This window comes from Pleurodeles waltl, chromosome 5 (genome assembly GCF_031143425.1).
Source record: "Pleurodeles waltl isolate 20211129_DDA chromosome 5, aPleWal1.hap1.20221129, whole genome shotgun sequence".
NCBI classification, from domain to species: Eukaryota; Metazoa; Chordata; class Amphibia; order Caudata; family Salamandridae; genus Pleurodeles; species Pleurodeles waltl.
Window position 1 is genome coordinate 621,345,752 of NC_090444.1, and position 15,389 is coordinate 621,361,140.

The following is a 15,389-nucleotide window of genomic DNA, read 5'->3' on the forward strand; positions in this document are numbered from 1 at the left end:
AATGAAGTGTTGTGTTACATGAATAAATAAATTATTCAGAATTCAGCTGTCAACTCACATATTAGCAGTAACATTGTAATGTTAATGCAACATATATGTATTGTATGTTTTACAGTCCCTTGAAATGTAACTTTATTTCTTGTTTTACAGGTATCCAGATATTCAAACTAAACTTCAAGAAGAGGTGGATAAAGTTGTGAGCAGAGATCGTCTACCCTGTGTGGAAGATCAGCCTAACTTGCCTTATGTTGTGGCATTCCTCCATGAGTTAATGCGCTTCAGTAGCTTTGTACCTGTCACCATTCCCCATGCTACCACCACTGACACCTCCATCATGGGATATCACATTCCAAAAGGCACTGTGGTGTTTGTCAATCAGTGGTCCGTGAATCATGATCCACAGAAATGGCAACACCCAGAAGAATTCAACCCCTCAAGATTCCTTGACAGTGAAGGCGTTCTCAACAAAGACCTTACTAGCAATGTAATGATTTTCTCATTGGGCAAACGGCGGTGCATTGGTGAAGACCTATCCAAGATGCAGCTCTTTCTTTTTGCTTCACTGCTGGCACACCAGTGCACATTCACTGCCAACCCAAATGAGAGGATGAGCTTAGAATGTGACTATGGTTTAAGCATCAAACCCAAACCATATTCAGTTACAGTGAATCTGAGGGATGGTATGGGTTTGCTGGATATGGCTGTCCAAAGGCTAGAAACTGATCACAATTTCCAGTGACACTCTGGCCATACCAATTAATAACAAAGGTTAAACAAAGTAATACAAACTTCAGTTGAATGCTGTTAATACTGCAGTGTTGCCTTAAAACTTCAGAGGGATCTTATTTACAAACAGTGACATAAAACAGACTTCAATCCAAATGCAGCAAAAATTCGAAATGTGATGTGACTATTAATTTTGAGGCTCGCTACTGGAAAACACTGCCTGCAGGTGAAAAAGAGAAGCATGTATCTATATTTTACACAGCTATCAAGTTTTTCATTCAGCTTACAAGACAATGAAGATTGGTTTCCATTATGCACACACAGACAGTCTTAGCATAAATCAGTTTTTCAACTGCCCCATGTAATTAACAAAATGTTAGCCAAAGTTTGGAAAGAACAGTTCCAGTGCAGTGGACTCCTGACTTGCAATCCTCTTTTCTGATAACCTAATAGTATTCTTTAATCATGGAGCTGCTTGAGAACTGCAAATGAAAGCTACCATGCACAGCAGCAGACAAACAAAGGCAACCAATGTGAAGAATGTAAATGAAAAATAGGCTATATTATATTTCTACAGTTACTTAGTCGTAAAGTTGTAAAGACCTTGGATTTGAAAGGTGGCAGCTGAGATTGGTAAATTGTTCACAGATAGTTTCTTGTTGACAAATCGGAAGAAAGGTACAATGTATATAGAAAGAAGTAATTAAATTTCCTTGGCATATTAATTCACAATGAGAAAAATAACACACGTATGCCTGATTTAGAGAAACACTGATCAACCATAATTCTTCGAAAAACAGTAGTAATGAAATGTCCTCCATTTATGTTATTTCTTACAAGGTGTGACCAACAAAGGGATTATCACTCATCTGCTATAGGACACCAATGACATTTCCTAAGCAAGAGAACCCGCCAATGAAAATTACACTTATTTAGGAAATTAATTTAAACAATGTACTCTAAATCAGGCACTAAATAATCATGGAAATGTGATTTTTGGCATTCTAAAATAACTGTTTATTCAGTATTTTACATTGAACATATGGATGACAATATGGTTGACATGGCCACAGGGGAAAATTAAAATGGTAGAAAAACAGATTTAAAAGAATTTGGCTACCTAGAACAGACTTTGAGAAAGAGAAAATGTATGTCTGCCTTGACTAAGCATGATATTGTAATTGATTTATGTTTCAAAATTTCACATTTTAGTACATTCTGTTCATGTATTTTTGCTGTCCCTTCATGACAGGCATATATATTCTTGACAAATCCATAATTGGTAGAACATTCTAGATTACTCTCTAATAATGTCAAGATTGGCTTTATTTAAAAAAGTGTAATTTTCAAAAGTCAATGTACAATATACTAATTCAATAGGATGTAAAACATTTTGGTTCAAAAATTGTGTTTTCTATCAGTGATTAGAATTTATCCTGATTTAATGGAGCTTGACTGAGCAATTTCAGAACATCAGAGGCCAGTTGCCATGCAAAGGCAAGTCCTTAGGCCATGTCTGAAAAGTCTGCTATTTTTAAATATCCTTAGAAATCAATGATAGAAGACAACACTAGGTTCTGATTCTGAAAAGTAAATCGTTTTCTTGGATTGAGGATGTGTTTGCTAAGTAACAGTGGTGCTGTGTAATGTCAACTAGTCCCCAATTTCTAATTCCTCTGTTTACACTGTCATTGAAATTCTAGTGAAAGATTGTTTTGAGACCTACAGGATCACCCAGTTGAACCACCATCATATACAATTGGTTTTCAATATATGAAATGTATACTTACATTAAAAAATGTTTTGAAATATCAGCCTTCCTTACCTGTAGGATGCTATAATCATAATGTTTAATGTAATGCTGGAATAACAGAAACATTATGCTTACATTCATGATATATATTCCTGCTAAAGTAAAGATTTTATCATTAAACAATAGTTGGATAGACAGGTGCATTCTGTAAAGCTTGTGTTTTTGCTTTCACATTTACATTTTGTTTTTACAACTAGTGCTGCTGCATTATATATAAACTCTTGTGTTACTTTTTAAATTTAAGGCAAAACATATATTACAGAGAAAAGAGATTGCTTCGCTTGAATCTGTAAAAAGAAAGATGGCAATATAGTATGTTAAGCGAGATAGTAGAAGCAAGTTATTAAGTAAAAATTCCAACATTTTGAGTGCACTGTACATTTTCTGTGATACTGTGAAATCCTTTAGCAAGAAGTAGTTAGACGTTTAAGCTACATGTATTTATGAACCATCAGTTGCTTCTGGCTCTGACTTCAAAACAATTTGCACAAAGACCAACCAAAGTCTCCAGTTCTGTAGGGGGATATTAATACTCTTCCTTCTAAACCTGTATGTCAATTTACGTACACAAGACTGAAAATGATATTGCTTCACAACTTAGGCAGAGACCCGCTGGGCCTGATTCATTTGCTAAACTGGTGAACTCAGAGTTTTATGTTTCAGATAATCTGAAACTAGTACAGGTACATAGACTTCTATTATATTTATAGTGCAACAGTTCTGGTGTGAGGCATATGCTATGTTGTTTTCATTTGCATGCAGAAACATTGTAAAACAAATATTGAAAAGAACCAAGAGGGAAAATATATTTTGAAAAAAATATATAAACATCTTTTGTAAATGTTTAGCCCTCATGTAAAGCTGTGTGTTAATGAAGCCTGGCGATACCAGGCAGGAATAAAACTGATTAATGTCCCCATAAACTAGAAGAGATCTTCCAGCACACCAAAGACAGTGACCACCATAGGCTGGCAGGCTGGCTAAGACTTTTTTTAGAAATTCTTTCCACTATGGCAGTGAAAATATTTTCTGTGATAAAGAGGTGCTGTACATGCAGAAAATAATACTTTTAGCTGGATGGTCTTCAACTAGGGTGGCAAAGGAGGTGCTTCCTCTGCTTCAGCTGCTTTGCAGTCTGTTTGCCAAAGCATAAACATGGCCCTTTCCCTAGAAATGGTGGGGCATGCGTAATGAATAATTCAGGTGCCTTCTTTTCAATCTACAGTATTTTATTATACCAGCGTAACAACTAGCGGGATCAGTGTTTGAAGTTCTACTGAGTAATCTAAGACATTATTTTTTTGTTCATATTTCTTTCATTTAAAAAAAGTATACATACTAATAGAGCTTCTTTTTATTCACAGAGAAGAATCACCATGGTTTGCCTGACATGCTCAGTAGTCAATATTAAAGAACTTAGCCTTTGTCTGTGAATGTTCCTAAATAAATGTATTTTTATATGTTTAGGTCTACATTAGGTCATACAATTTGGGACAGCATTATTTTTACAAATGTAGTTTGTGAATAGAAAGTAGAATTTATCAACTTGTATATGACGTTATTTGTAACACAACAACCACCTGTATGTTTTTTTTATTTAATCTTCTTATATTTTTGTACTATCTACATTGCCTTTAAGAAATACACCTACTTACTACCAAACCTTACCTTTTAATTTGTAACATGTTTTCTTGTTATTGAATGATGTTATGTATGTTTTTCTATGTTCAAACATTAATTTGATCATACAAATAATGTTGTTTGTTGAAATTCAAAATAATGATTTAATCATCAACAAAATACTTTTATGTCATTTGAATTTTTTACCTGAATATTGAATAAAAAAAGCTTCTATGATTTTTTTTTTATTGTTTCATGAAGAATTAAACATATTGTTGTGAAATATGATGGTTTTTGTTCCTGATACATTAGCAACAAAAAGGTACTTTAGGTCCACCTGCTACGTTAAAGGGAGAAATAATTTGTCTGCAAGTATACACCTGGCTTTAGTTCGAAGAACCTCAAGTGTCAATTTTATATTTTTTTATATTTTTAGTAAATCAGAGCATTTTAGATTTCTGGTTATTTGAACATGCTTTTTCTGTTTTTGAAAACGTTGGAGAGTTGCCTTTTTTCATAATAAATAGCTAGAGTACATTGGAGGGTCAGTGCCTATTCTGTGAGGTTTGTTTTCTTGCTTTAATATCCTGTAATTAATTAAGAAAAAAACCTTCATATTAGAGAAAGTCAGCATAAGGCAAGACAAAGTAATGCTGCATATAACAGCTAATATTAGTGTTCAGTTAAGCCATTTGCATTTCATGTTACTTAAGCCCCACTCTGCGTTCCAGAAATAAACACCCGGTCAAGCAGTATTTGGATGCAATGTTTTTTTTCTAGTTAATTAACCATCTTTCATATCAAAGCTAAATTAGTGCTTAGTAACAGAAGAAGGCCAGGCTAAAGATATGTGAGGTTCATCTCCTTTGTCTGGAACAGAAAGAACAGTAAACTTCTTTCTTTAAGTGTTTTCACATATATTGAACCCATGCAGCATTCTAGCACATAATAGGACCCCGCTATTCACTGTATCCTATTAGCATAGAATGGTTATCTGACAAACTATTGCCAATAAAATATGACCAAAACATCAAAAACACAAATATTGACTTCCTATACTTTGTACCATATCTGTGGCCATATTACCCAGGTGCCCTGGGGGCGCAATGGGCATTTGCGCCCACTTTGTGCACCCTGGTGCACATTGGTATAACAAAAGGGGCTGCAAATGCTTGTGTGACCCCTTTTATAATACAGCTAGGGCTGACGCACATATAGTGCAAGTACTATCATTAGACGGCATTCCCTCATTTGCACGGGGGCATGCTCCCATGCAAATGAGGCAATCTCTTAGCCTCTGCTCCCACGCTGTATTAATGACATGGACGCAGAGGCAAACATGCCTTTAGCAGGTGCATTGAAAGTGTGCCACAAAAAGGCGGTGCACTTACAGTGCCTTTTCTAAATGCAGCCTTCTAAAGGATAAAAGTGGGTCCCGTGGACCACACAGACATTCCCTTGCAGGCAGGTACAGTCACTCTCTGCACCCGCTTGCAAGGGGGTTGCTAATTCCTTTTAAAGTGCAGATGGGTGGCAGCCAGTACAGAGAAACACAGAGCAGCATTTAATTAGGGGTGGACTGAGCTTATGGAGTTCTACTATGTGGTATTCCTGTGGAGTTGGCTGAGAACTCTGTGAAATTCTGTGGTGTTCTGCATGTGGGGGAGTGCCGCCTGCCCTACCACTCTGTCCTGAATGCGTCCGATCTCAGAAGCGCTAAGCAGGGTCGGGCCACCCGACCCTGCTTAGCACTTCCGAGATCAGGTGCATTAAGGCCAGGGTGGTAATGGTATGCCTGAGGCAACAAAAGCTGCAGTTTCAGGCCTCTTGTGCTGACACAGCCCACCAGCCTGGAGCCTGCTGCTCTCACAGCTGCACACTTCCCTTCACCAACTGATCTTCACAAACTTGTTAAGTAGGGCCAAGTACACCCCTGCCTTCCACCAGCCTTGCATTCGCTCCATCTACACTTACACACAGTCTCAGACCGCCCGTTCTTTAGAGCCCAGCACAATCAGCAGCAAACCAGCTCACCACCATCAGCCTGGTATTTTTACAAAGTGCCTAGCCTTGCTTGCCACTGAGCTCTAAGGCACTCTCTCAGGCCCCACACATCTCTAGCTGGTGGGGGCTGCCAGACTACCACTCAGCAGCTGATGCTCCCCCGGTCTCCAGCTCTCCCTACTGGCCTCAGCACTTCCTTTCCCAAGGACTCTGGGGAGACATGGGGCCAGATGTAGAAAGGTTCCCTTTTGCGAGTTGCAAATTACGAGTCCCAGCGACTCGCAATTTGCAACTCGCAAAAGGGAATGCAGAAAGGTGTCTCAGACCCCATAGCGAGTCTAGGCACTCACGGGGATGGTGGCCGTGACTGCTTTTCAATAAAGCAGTTTTTATTTTTCTCTTTGCAGCCCGTTTTCCTTTAAGGAAAACGAGCTGCAAATAGAAAAAAATACCGAAACCTTTTTGTTTCGTTTTTTTTCAGAGTAGGCAGTGGTCCATAGGACCTGCCTGCTCTGAAAAAATTATTTTGTGAGCATTCACAAAGGGGAAGGGGTCCTATGGGGACCCCTTCCCGTTTGCGAATGAGTTACCATCCACTTCAAGTGGATGGTAACTGCGAGTTGATTTGCGACCGCTTTCACGGTCACAAATCAACTCTACATCGCAGTGCGACTCGCAAATAGGAAGGGAACACCCCTTCCTATTTGCGAGTCGGAAACACATTTTGCGAGTCGGTACCGACTCGCAAATTGTGTTTCTGCATCGCGTGAGACCTTTTGCTCCTCGCAAATGGCGTTTTTTCGCCGTTTGCGAGGCGCAAAAGGCTACTTACATCTGGCCCATGATCTTTTCAAGTGAAGCTCGGACTAAAAGTTTCCTTTTTTCCAAGCGTAGATCCCCCTCATATGCAAATAGTGTCCATGCCCAGCGCCGGCCCCCATTTGCACATAGAAGAGAAAGTGAAACAAGGGTCTGAACTCATGCAGTCTGGGTCTAGGAACCCCATTATTAGCGGCCTGGCTCTCTGCCTCCCACTGCCCCCTGCTCCCTGGCTGCTGAGTACAGTGAAAGGAGGGAGACCCAGATCTGGAGGTGGCCCCTATGCAGCCCCTCAGCAGCAGCTTGCACCAGCTCCATCCCGGGTTTTGGGCCTAGTCAGCACTGCAGCCCAGTTTTGGGCCACACAGCACAAGCGCAGGCTGTCTAGCAGAGTTTTTGGCCGAACTCTGCACTCCAACGGGAGCGCGGCGTGCAATAAATCCATTAACTCAGCCAGCATGGCGAAGCTCACCGCCCTACTTTTAAGCATCTGCTCCATATTTCTCTTGAATGCACTGTGAGTTCATGGCTTCCCGAGGGCAGCATATTCTTCCTGATAGTCTGTAGTTTCCATGGTTGCACCCGATACACCTGTCCCATGGCACAAACATGTACAGTATAGTGCACCCTATCTGTAGTACAGGCTCTGAAGTGTTTACTTCTATATGAGCTACTCATTTTGCACACAAAAACAGTTACTCAGAGGGCAATAAAAAGTAAAGCTCCCACAATGAGACCCATAACAGTGAGGACAATTGCATCGACAAGCAAATCAGCAAATGGTATAGGTCATTTTAATGGCTCATGGCATTGGGTACAAATGCATTTTTCAGGTTATGAAAGATTGCCAATAACTTCTGACTGAGATTGTTGAATACGCAAGTGGTGTCAATTATTTCCTTCTTTCGATCGAACCAGTGAAACATTGCAGTGGTTGGCTATTGTACTTTGGGGTGGAAGTTAACACAAACAACTAAATGAATTCCAGAAGATGGACTTTTTTCAAAGATAGCTTCTCCTTAATACCCTTGACAGGAGTATCAGAACGCTTACTCTGTTAATCACTCTCAACATATTTGCTGTTGTTTCTATTCACTGGATCACTTTTGGATCATCACTTCACAGCCTGATCTTTCTTCCAGAACTCTGAAGGATGCCACTGCTTCTGGTGACTTCTGTAGTAGCAATGCCGATTTAGTGGTGGACTTGCTTCAGGGGTATTCAGCAATAGCCTTGCTTCAAGAATTTACTCTTGCCCCAAAGTCTGTAGCTGTTTTACATGCTGTCATGGATGCATTACAGTAATCTCACCTTTTATTTTACTGGTTCCTGCCTTAACTTGGTGTTAGGGACCATATAAGAATGAGAGTGAGATGTTATTGTTTCCTATTATATTCACATTCTTTTCATTTGGGAATTTTTGGCTGAATTCACAAGGGATTAAATGAACATGAGATTACTGTGGGCATGTCCAGCCTTATATTTCTTTTGATAATTTATTTATAAGGTGACACGTATAGGGTAACCATCTATTACCCTTAGAAGCCGACACAAATCTTTGGACTCAGATAGGAGTGTGATAACGTCCTAGCAATCAACATTAACTATATCAAATCAATAAATATCACTTTCCATTTGGAGACAGTAATTTATACACACCATGACCTATGTGGCCATGAATCACCACACCAACTTAGTAAAGTTCAAACATTTATTGCCCTTTAAATTAACAATACTAAAATCACGTAAATCAAACGCAAGACCATATGATAAAAATACAAGAATAGCACAGGCTGACCAAACCTTCAAAAGAATCTTAACCTAGACAGAATATTTATCATTAAACATTCAAGAACCACCATGCAGAATAACAACAATAATAGATGAATGATAGAAACAGAATACATTTAGTTATCACGGATGAATTGTTTGCCATCAAATTATATTAAACAGTTGAATCTAGAATTTGACACCCTTAACTATTACTCTAATTTGATAAGTATGTTTGGACTTCACACAAAAAGAAAAGGAGACAAAAATTAATTTGGAAAACATCTGACTATGATGCTAACCAAAAATAGCGGTTGGGTTTCTACAAGAGAAAACATAAAGGCCCATATTTATACTTTTTGACGCAAACCAGCACGGCGCTGGTTTGCGCCAAAAATGTACAGCCGGCTAACGCCATTCCTACGTGCCATGCAAGCGCCTTATTTAAGGAATGACGTAGGGGAAAAAGGGGGTTGTGTGGCAAAAAATGGTGCAAGTCAGGTTTGAGGGAAAAATCATTCCTCAACCGGACTTGCGCCATTTTTGGACGCACAACCCCCATTGAAAGGACTCCTGTCTTAGCAAAGACAGGAGTCATGCCCCCTGGCCAATGGCCAAATTAGGCCCCTCCATGCCACTTTAAAAAAAAAAATACTGACCTCAACTTACCTGTATTTACCTGAGATGGGCCCCCCCAGCAATGGGTGTCCTCCAGGGGTGGGCAAGGGTGGCAGGGGGTGTCCCTGGGGGCAGGGAAGGGCATCTCTGGACTCCTTCCATGGTCAGAGACCATGGAAGTGAGCCAACAGGCCCCTTAACGCCTGCCCTCACCCAGGCGTTAAACAATGGCGCACATCAGGCTGTGCACTGTTTTTTAAGGCCAGCCCCCTCCTGTGCGTCAAAATGACACTGGAGTATAAATAAGGTGCACAGGCCTTAAAGTCATTTTGTGGGCAGGAACGCCTACCTTGCATGTCAATAACGCAAGGCAGTTTCCCGCATCCAAAAAATGACTCACACAGAGGAATTTTGACGTCTGCGGGCTCGGGCATCAAAGTTTAAATATGGTGCACGGTTTGCGCCGAATGTGCGTCAAATGTTTGACGCACATTTGGCGCAAACAAAGCATAAATATGCCCCAAAATCTGCAAGAAAGACAAAAGCACATTTAATTATACCTCTCCTAATTGGATCCACAAGCAGCAATGTCTTTATCAGTGGAGCATCTTCTGTTATTCTTTATTGGCCTTATTGCATATGAACTGACAGAATCATAGACAAAAAGCTAAGGAAAACAGGAACATAATTTCACTAGCTTAGAAAAGTAAAATCTTCCCTTACATCACCTAAGTTTGCTATATTAAATCCCTATAAAGCAACTAGCTAAGCTTCTATTGGTCAGTCCATGGGGTGGTTTTGGCCAGGACCAATTAAAATTATTTCATGTTCTCAGAAGTATCTTTTCTTCATTTTCTCCATTCACGATTGGCTCATTTTCTCCAACTGAAGTCACCAGTTTCTGCAATAAAATACAATTGTTGCAGGTTATACATGAGCACTGAAGACTGTTGTTCCTGGGTACACATTATCTCATCCCAGGAAGACAGATAAATGCTACAACATAAAAACATAACAGATACTAAAAATCTATTTCACTAAACATTTGAAATATTATGTGAGGTCAGCATTATGTGAACAATGAACATTAAGCATTGAGCTTCTAGAAATTGCTGAGATAGAAAATATTGCACAAGCTTTTAAAATGTAGAATTTGCTTTAGGTCTCTTTATGTAGGCCCACATTTAATGAAACATGTAATTCACCGTTTATATCAAATAATAATTTAATTCATTTACAATAGTATTTATATTAAGCCATAATAATATATTATAAAACATTCCTACATTGATTATTGTTATTCATTGTTAAACATACACTGTTTATGGTGTTCGCCATCTTTGCCACTTTACACATTGCACATTTTAAATACACATTAATTTCAAACCAGATTTATAATGCACACTTTATTCTTTTAATTAGTAGTTTAATTCTTTAAAAAAGTATTATTTAACCTTCTATCTAATAATCCCTCCTCTGACGACTTTATGTGTTGTCACAAAATATATCTATTAATACTTGTATTAATACTCGTGAGTCAGCTTAAAGTTTAGTTTGTCTAAACTATCTGTTGTTTGTCGGTTTTCTCCAGTTTTCAGTTTTTCTCAAATCATGAAAGTATTTGCTTCTCATCTTCTCTAGTTTAATTTCTTCCCTCCTCTGTTCATTTTTCATTCTTTGTCTTTTTATCAGTATATACAGTTTGTAAAATCCAATTACACAGATGACACATACAACCACAATCATTAATGGTTTCAATATTTTACCCACAATACCCTAACCAAGTTTACCCAGACAATTTTTCACTTTAGTAACACCTTTGCCAATATTTTCCCATACCCCTGGCTCTTTCAGATCTTTTAAGTCTGAATTTGAATCTGTCAGGCGCTTAATAAAATATCTAATTCCTTTACTATTGTCAGGTATGTATGGATAACAATGTTTCACTTTCAGCATCAGTCAGTCTCCGCCTTCCTTGCCAAAAGAATTTCTAACACAAGTCTGTTCTGGAGAATCATGGAACAGACCGCAGCCATTTCAGTATCCATTTAAATTGCAGCTCTACAGCTCCAGAAAAATCAGTCAGCATGTTATCCACAATAGAAAACAACTTTCTAGATTTCATGGTGTACAGAACAACTCCTACAGAAGGAATAGTCGCTCCAAAATAACCCAGATTATTTCAGAATAAGTTGCTCTTTTCCATCTTGGTCTTTGTAATTAATTCATGTGATGTGTGTCATCTATATTGTCAGTCTGGTTAATCTTTGGGAAGACCACTCCCAATAAAAAATCCCATACCATCCCCTTGGGAGACAAAAATAAGCACTCTTTCCATAGATGTAATATACCCCAGAAGTCGCAGGATTTTGTCCATTTAACATAAAGTCCCATGTATTCTTAAAAAGAAATACATGTCTGCACTCACTCGTTTCCACAAACTTAGTATCAATTCTGGATTGAGGTCTATAAATGCCAAGCTTTCCTTCATGTTGAAAATCTAAAGCAAGCTTCCCTTTTGTTTTAGTCTCACTAAATGCATAGTCATTTCTAAATGTCCTCTTCACTAACCCTTTGACTATTTTCTGCTTCAATGCTTTTCTTCTGTCATCAGTTTGGTCTAGAAAAGATTTTTTTACTGGCAAAAGCAAGCATGTAAGGGTATTTCTATGAACATAAACAGTACCAAATGTTAGTGTAGGCTCAAAGAAACCTCCCACAATATCAATATTTCTTTCCGTTGCTATGTTACTTAATTGTTGATTAATCAGAACAAAATGTACTCTTGGTTATAAAGCCATGTTAGTAAAAGACTCCGGCTAATTCCATATAGTAATGGCAAGCTATGGTAAGTAATTCCTTCCTGCACTGATGATGGAATTTGCGTGCAAATAACATTCTCTCACGTTCATCGTCTCAATATATTCATACAATAAGCAATAGAAAACATTAGAAGAAAGGTCTCCTTGTGAGTTGTCTAAGTGTAAATATTTCTCACCCTTTTTAAACTTATGTAACTTAGAAAGTGTAGTAGTTTCTGAAGAAGGTGTATAATTAGTTTCAGCTTTGCTAGAAATACTCATACACACACAATCAATAACAAACTTACTAATACACATACAATTCACAAACCAATACACATACGCTTACAACACCTATTGTTTTTAACATGATTGTGATTGTTATCCAGGACCTGTAAAGAATCAGAAAGTAGAAGAAAAAGCAAATATTTAGCTATACAGCCAAAAATCATCAATTATTTAGAGTAGCTTTCAGACTTTTCTCCAGAACTTTATCAAAAATAGGTTTAGCAGCTTATCAAAAATCAGTTTTTTAAAAGTCTCTTTCAGTAGATCATATTCTATTGTACAGTGACTATGTAGCATGCACTTCACTTGTAGCATGCAATGTCTCTCTTGTTCAGTTGATAATGTAGTTGCAAATGTCAGTTCAAAAGTAATTTCAAGTTCCAAAACATTGATCTAGAATTTCCTGGTCAAAACAAAATGACAAAAATTCATGTTGCCACTCATCTGTTTTAAAAAATGCCCATTTAGGACCTGAGTATCTTCGACTTGCAATTCTTTTTATCTTTGATCTCCAATTTACACTTATATCTCCTTCACTCGGATTTTCATATGTGTCTGCTCCTGTTGTGTTTGGCTTTTCATTTATAGTTGTTAGTACATCCGAAAACCCTTCATTTGTTTGCAGTTTGGGCCACTTGTCTTCTTTCATAGCTTTCTTTGACAGTGTTGTTTGCAAAACTGGACTTACAACTCTTCATTATTCGGCAGGATGTTTGACTTTGACTTGATGTACCTGCAACATTAGCTAATTCAGGAGGAGTCAAATCTGCATGACTTTGATTCAACTCAACTCCATCCTCAGCTGCTTCACGGAACGTAATTTGTTTCAACTGATATTCCCAATTTTACTCTGGGAGAGTCCTCCTCTGACTTGACTCTCCTGCTATATTTGCTGATGCTTGAGCAACTTTAGGAACTTCTGTTTTATCTCTTAGAGGCGTACCAAGATCTTCACCAGTTTGCACTATCTCTGTTTCTGTTTCCACAGTCTCTCTTCTTGCTCCTTGAGACTGAATAGTAGCTGTGGGTGCTCTCAAGAGCTCTTTTTCATCTTCCAGAGGATAGGGGACTTTTCGAGTGTGGTTGGCATGAATCCCGTTCGAGATCAAAGCACACTTCACAGCAGTTTTAACAAATACAACCTGATAGGGTCCCTTCCACCTAGGTCCCAGAAAAGTTTTTCTCACATGCTTCTTGACGACCACCTAATCACCAGCTCGCAGACTGTGACAGTAAGCTTGGGATGACGGCACGGCTGCAGCTTCCACCTGATGAGAGAAAGAGTGAACCATATCAATCAGACTCTTGCAGGAATCCAGCACCAAGTCATCTGTTACATTCACAAGAGTATTTGCAGGAAGAGCTGGCAACCTCATTGCTCTTCCCATAAGGATTTCATGTGGTGAAAGTCCAGTCTTTTTGTCAGGTGTGCATCTCATGCTCATCAAAACCAAGGGCAAAGCTTCTTGCTATTTCAGATTTTTAGATGCACACAATTTTGCAAGTCATGCCTTCAGAGTACCATTCATTTGTTTTACTAATCCAGAAGCTTCAGGGCGATAGCTACAGTGCAACTTCTGCTCAACGTTTAAGGCTGAACATAGTAAATTTATCATCTCATTATTGAAGTGTCTTCCTCTATGTGATTCTGAAGAGGCCGGAAATCCAAATAAAGAAATTAACTCCCTAAGTAAAAGCTTTGCTACTGTGAGACCATCATTTCTACGTGTGGGGTAAGCTTCAATCCAGTGACTAAAAATACAATCACCAACACATTTCTCAGACCATCACACACAGGCATCTCAATGAAATCCATTTGAATCGTGTTGAATGGACACCTGGTGGGGTGGTATCCAGGTGGTGGATGTGTGCCTGTGGGTGCCCCTAGGCCAGGCCTGTCATTGCACAGTAGGTCCGATGTTGGGCATGGTTCTGATGTGATATTCCTCCTACCTAGCTTGTAGGCATCCACTACTGGGCAGGACTGCGTGGGTCCCAGATATGCTGCAGTTAGCGGTATGTGTCCCTTCCCATGCCCTGATGGCTAGCATTGTTACTGGTAGTGAATTGCATAGTGCATAGGCATGTTCCCTGTGTGTGAGGGTGGTATGTACGCCAACAGTGGTGTTAGTGCAGCCATTGATCCAGTGTATCCTTTGTCCCCCCCCTTTTTGTTTTGTCACCCTGTCCTTATGTGCATTAGCATCATCTGGCGGAGGAGCAGAGGCACTGGTGACGGAGAGAGCTGCATCCTACAGGACCCAGGAGGCAGAGTCGACCGACGCTGAGGGCACCAGTGGGACGGAGGGTGAGGGAAGCACCACGGCGGAGACTGGAGGGGACAGTTCAGACACCGATACCTCCTCCGATGTAAGCTCCCTGGTGGTGGCAGACACGTCTGTGACCACCCCAGCTTCAGGTACATCCATCACCCCCCATACCAGCACCATCCTCCCAGCAGCTCCTTATCGAGTTGCCCGAGCCCGCTTACCCAGGAGGGTGGGCATCACTTCCGCCCCAGGCACCTGAGGCCCTGCACCAGTTAGCCCTGATGCCCCGAGTGAGGAGGCTATTGACCTCCTGAGATCAATCTCTGTTGAGCAGTCAACTATTGGGAATGCCATCCAGGGGCTGGCAGCCCAAATGCAATAGACCAATGCATTTCTGGAGGGCATTCACACTGGCTTGGTGGCCCAACAGAGATCAATCCAGGCTCTGGCCTCCTCTATGATGGCAGCCATTGTCCCTGTTTCCCCTCTCCCTCCTCCAACATCCTCTTCACAACCCCATTTCCCTCAACTCCAACCTATCCCAAGCACACAGGCAGATGAGCATGCACAAAGGACAACACACAAGAGTGGCACAGGCAAACACAAGCACCACACATCATCCCACAGGCACATACACAAACACCATCCAACATCCACTGC

At 39.9% G+C, this 15,389-nt stretch overlaps 1 protein-coding gene across 2 annotated transcripts in view; it reads left to right on the top strand.

Annotated features, from left to right (window-relative positions):
* Positions 1–4,895, top strand: part of CYP1B1 (cytochrome P450 family 1 subfamily B member 1) — a 69,363-nt gene extending 64,468 nt beyond the window's left edge. For both annotated transcript variants that reach the window (XM_069234472.1, XM_069234473.1), the window contains exon 3: positions 151–4,895. In XM_069234472.1, the coding sequence (XP_069090573.1) occupies positions 151–739 (589 nt within the window). In that variant the 3' untranslated portion in view covers positions 740–4,895. The remainder of the gene's footprint in view (positions 1–150) is intronic.
* The last annotated feature ends 10,494 nt before the right edge of the window (positions 4,896–15,389 follow it).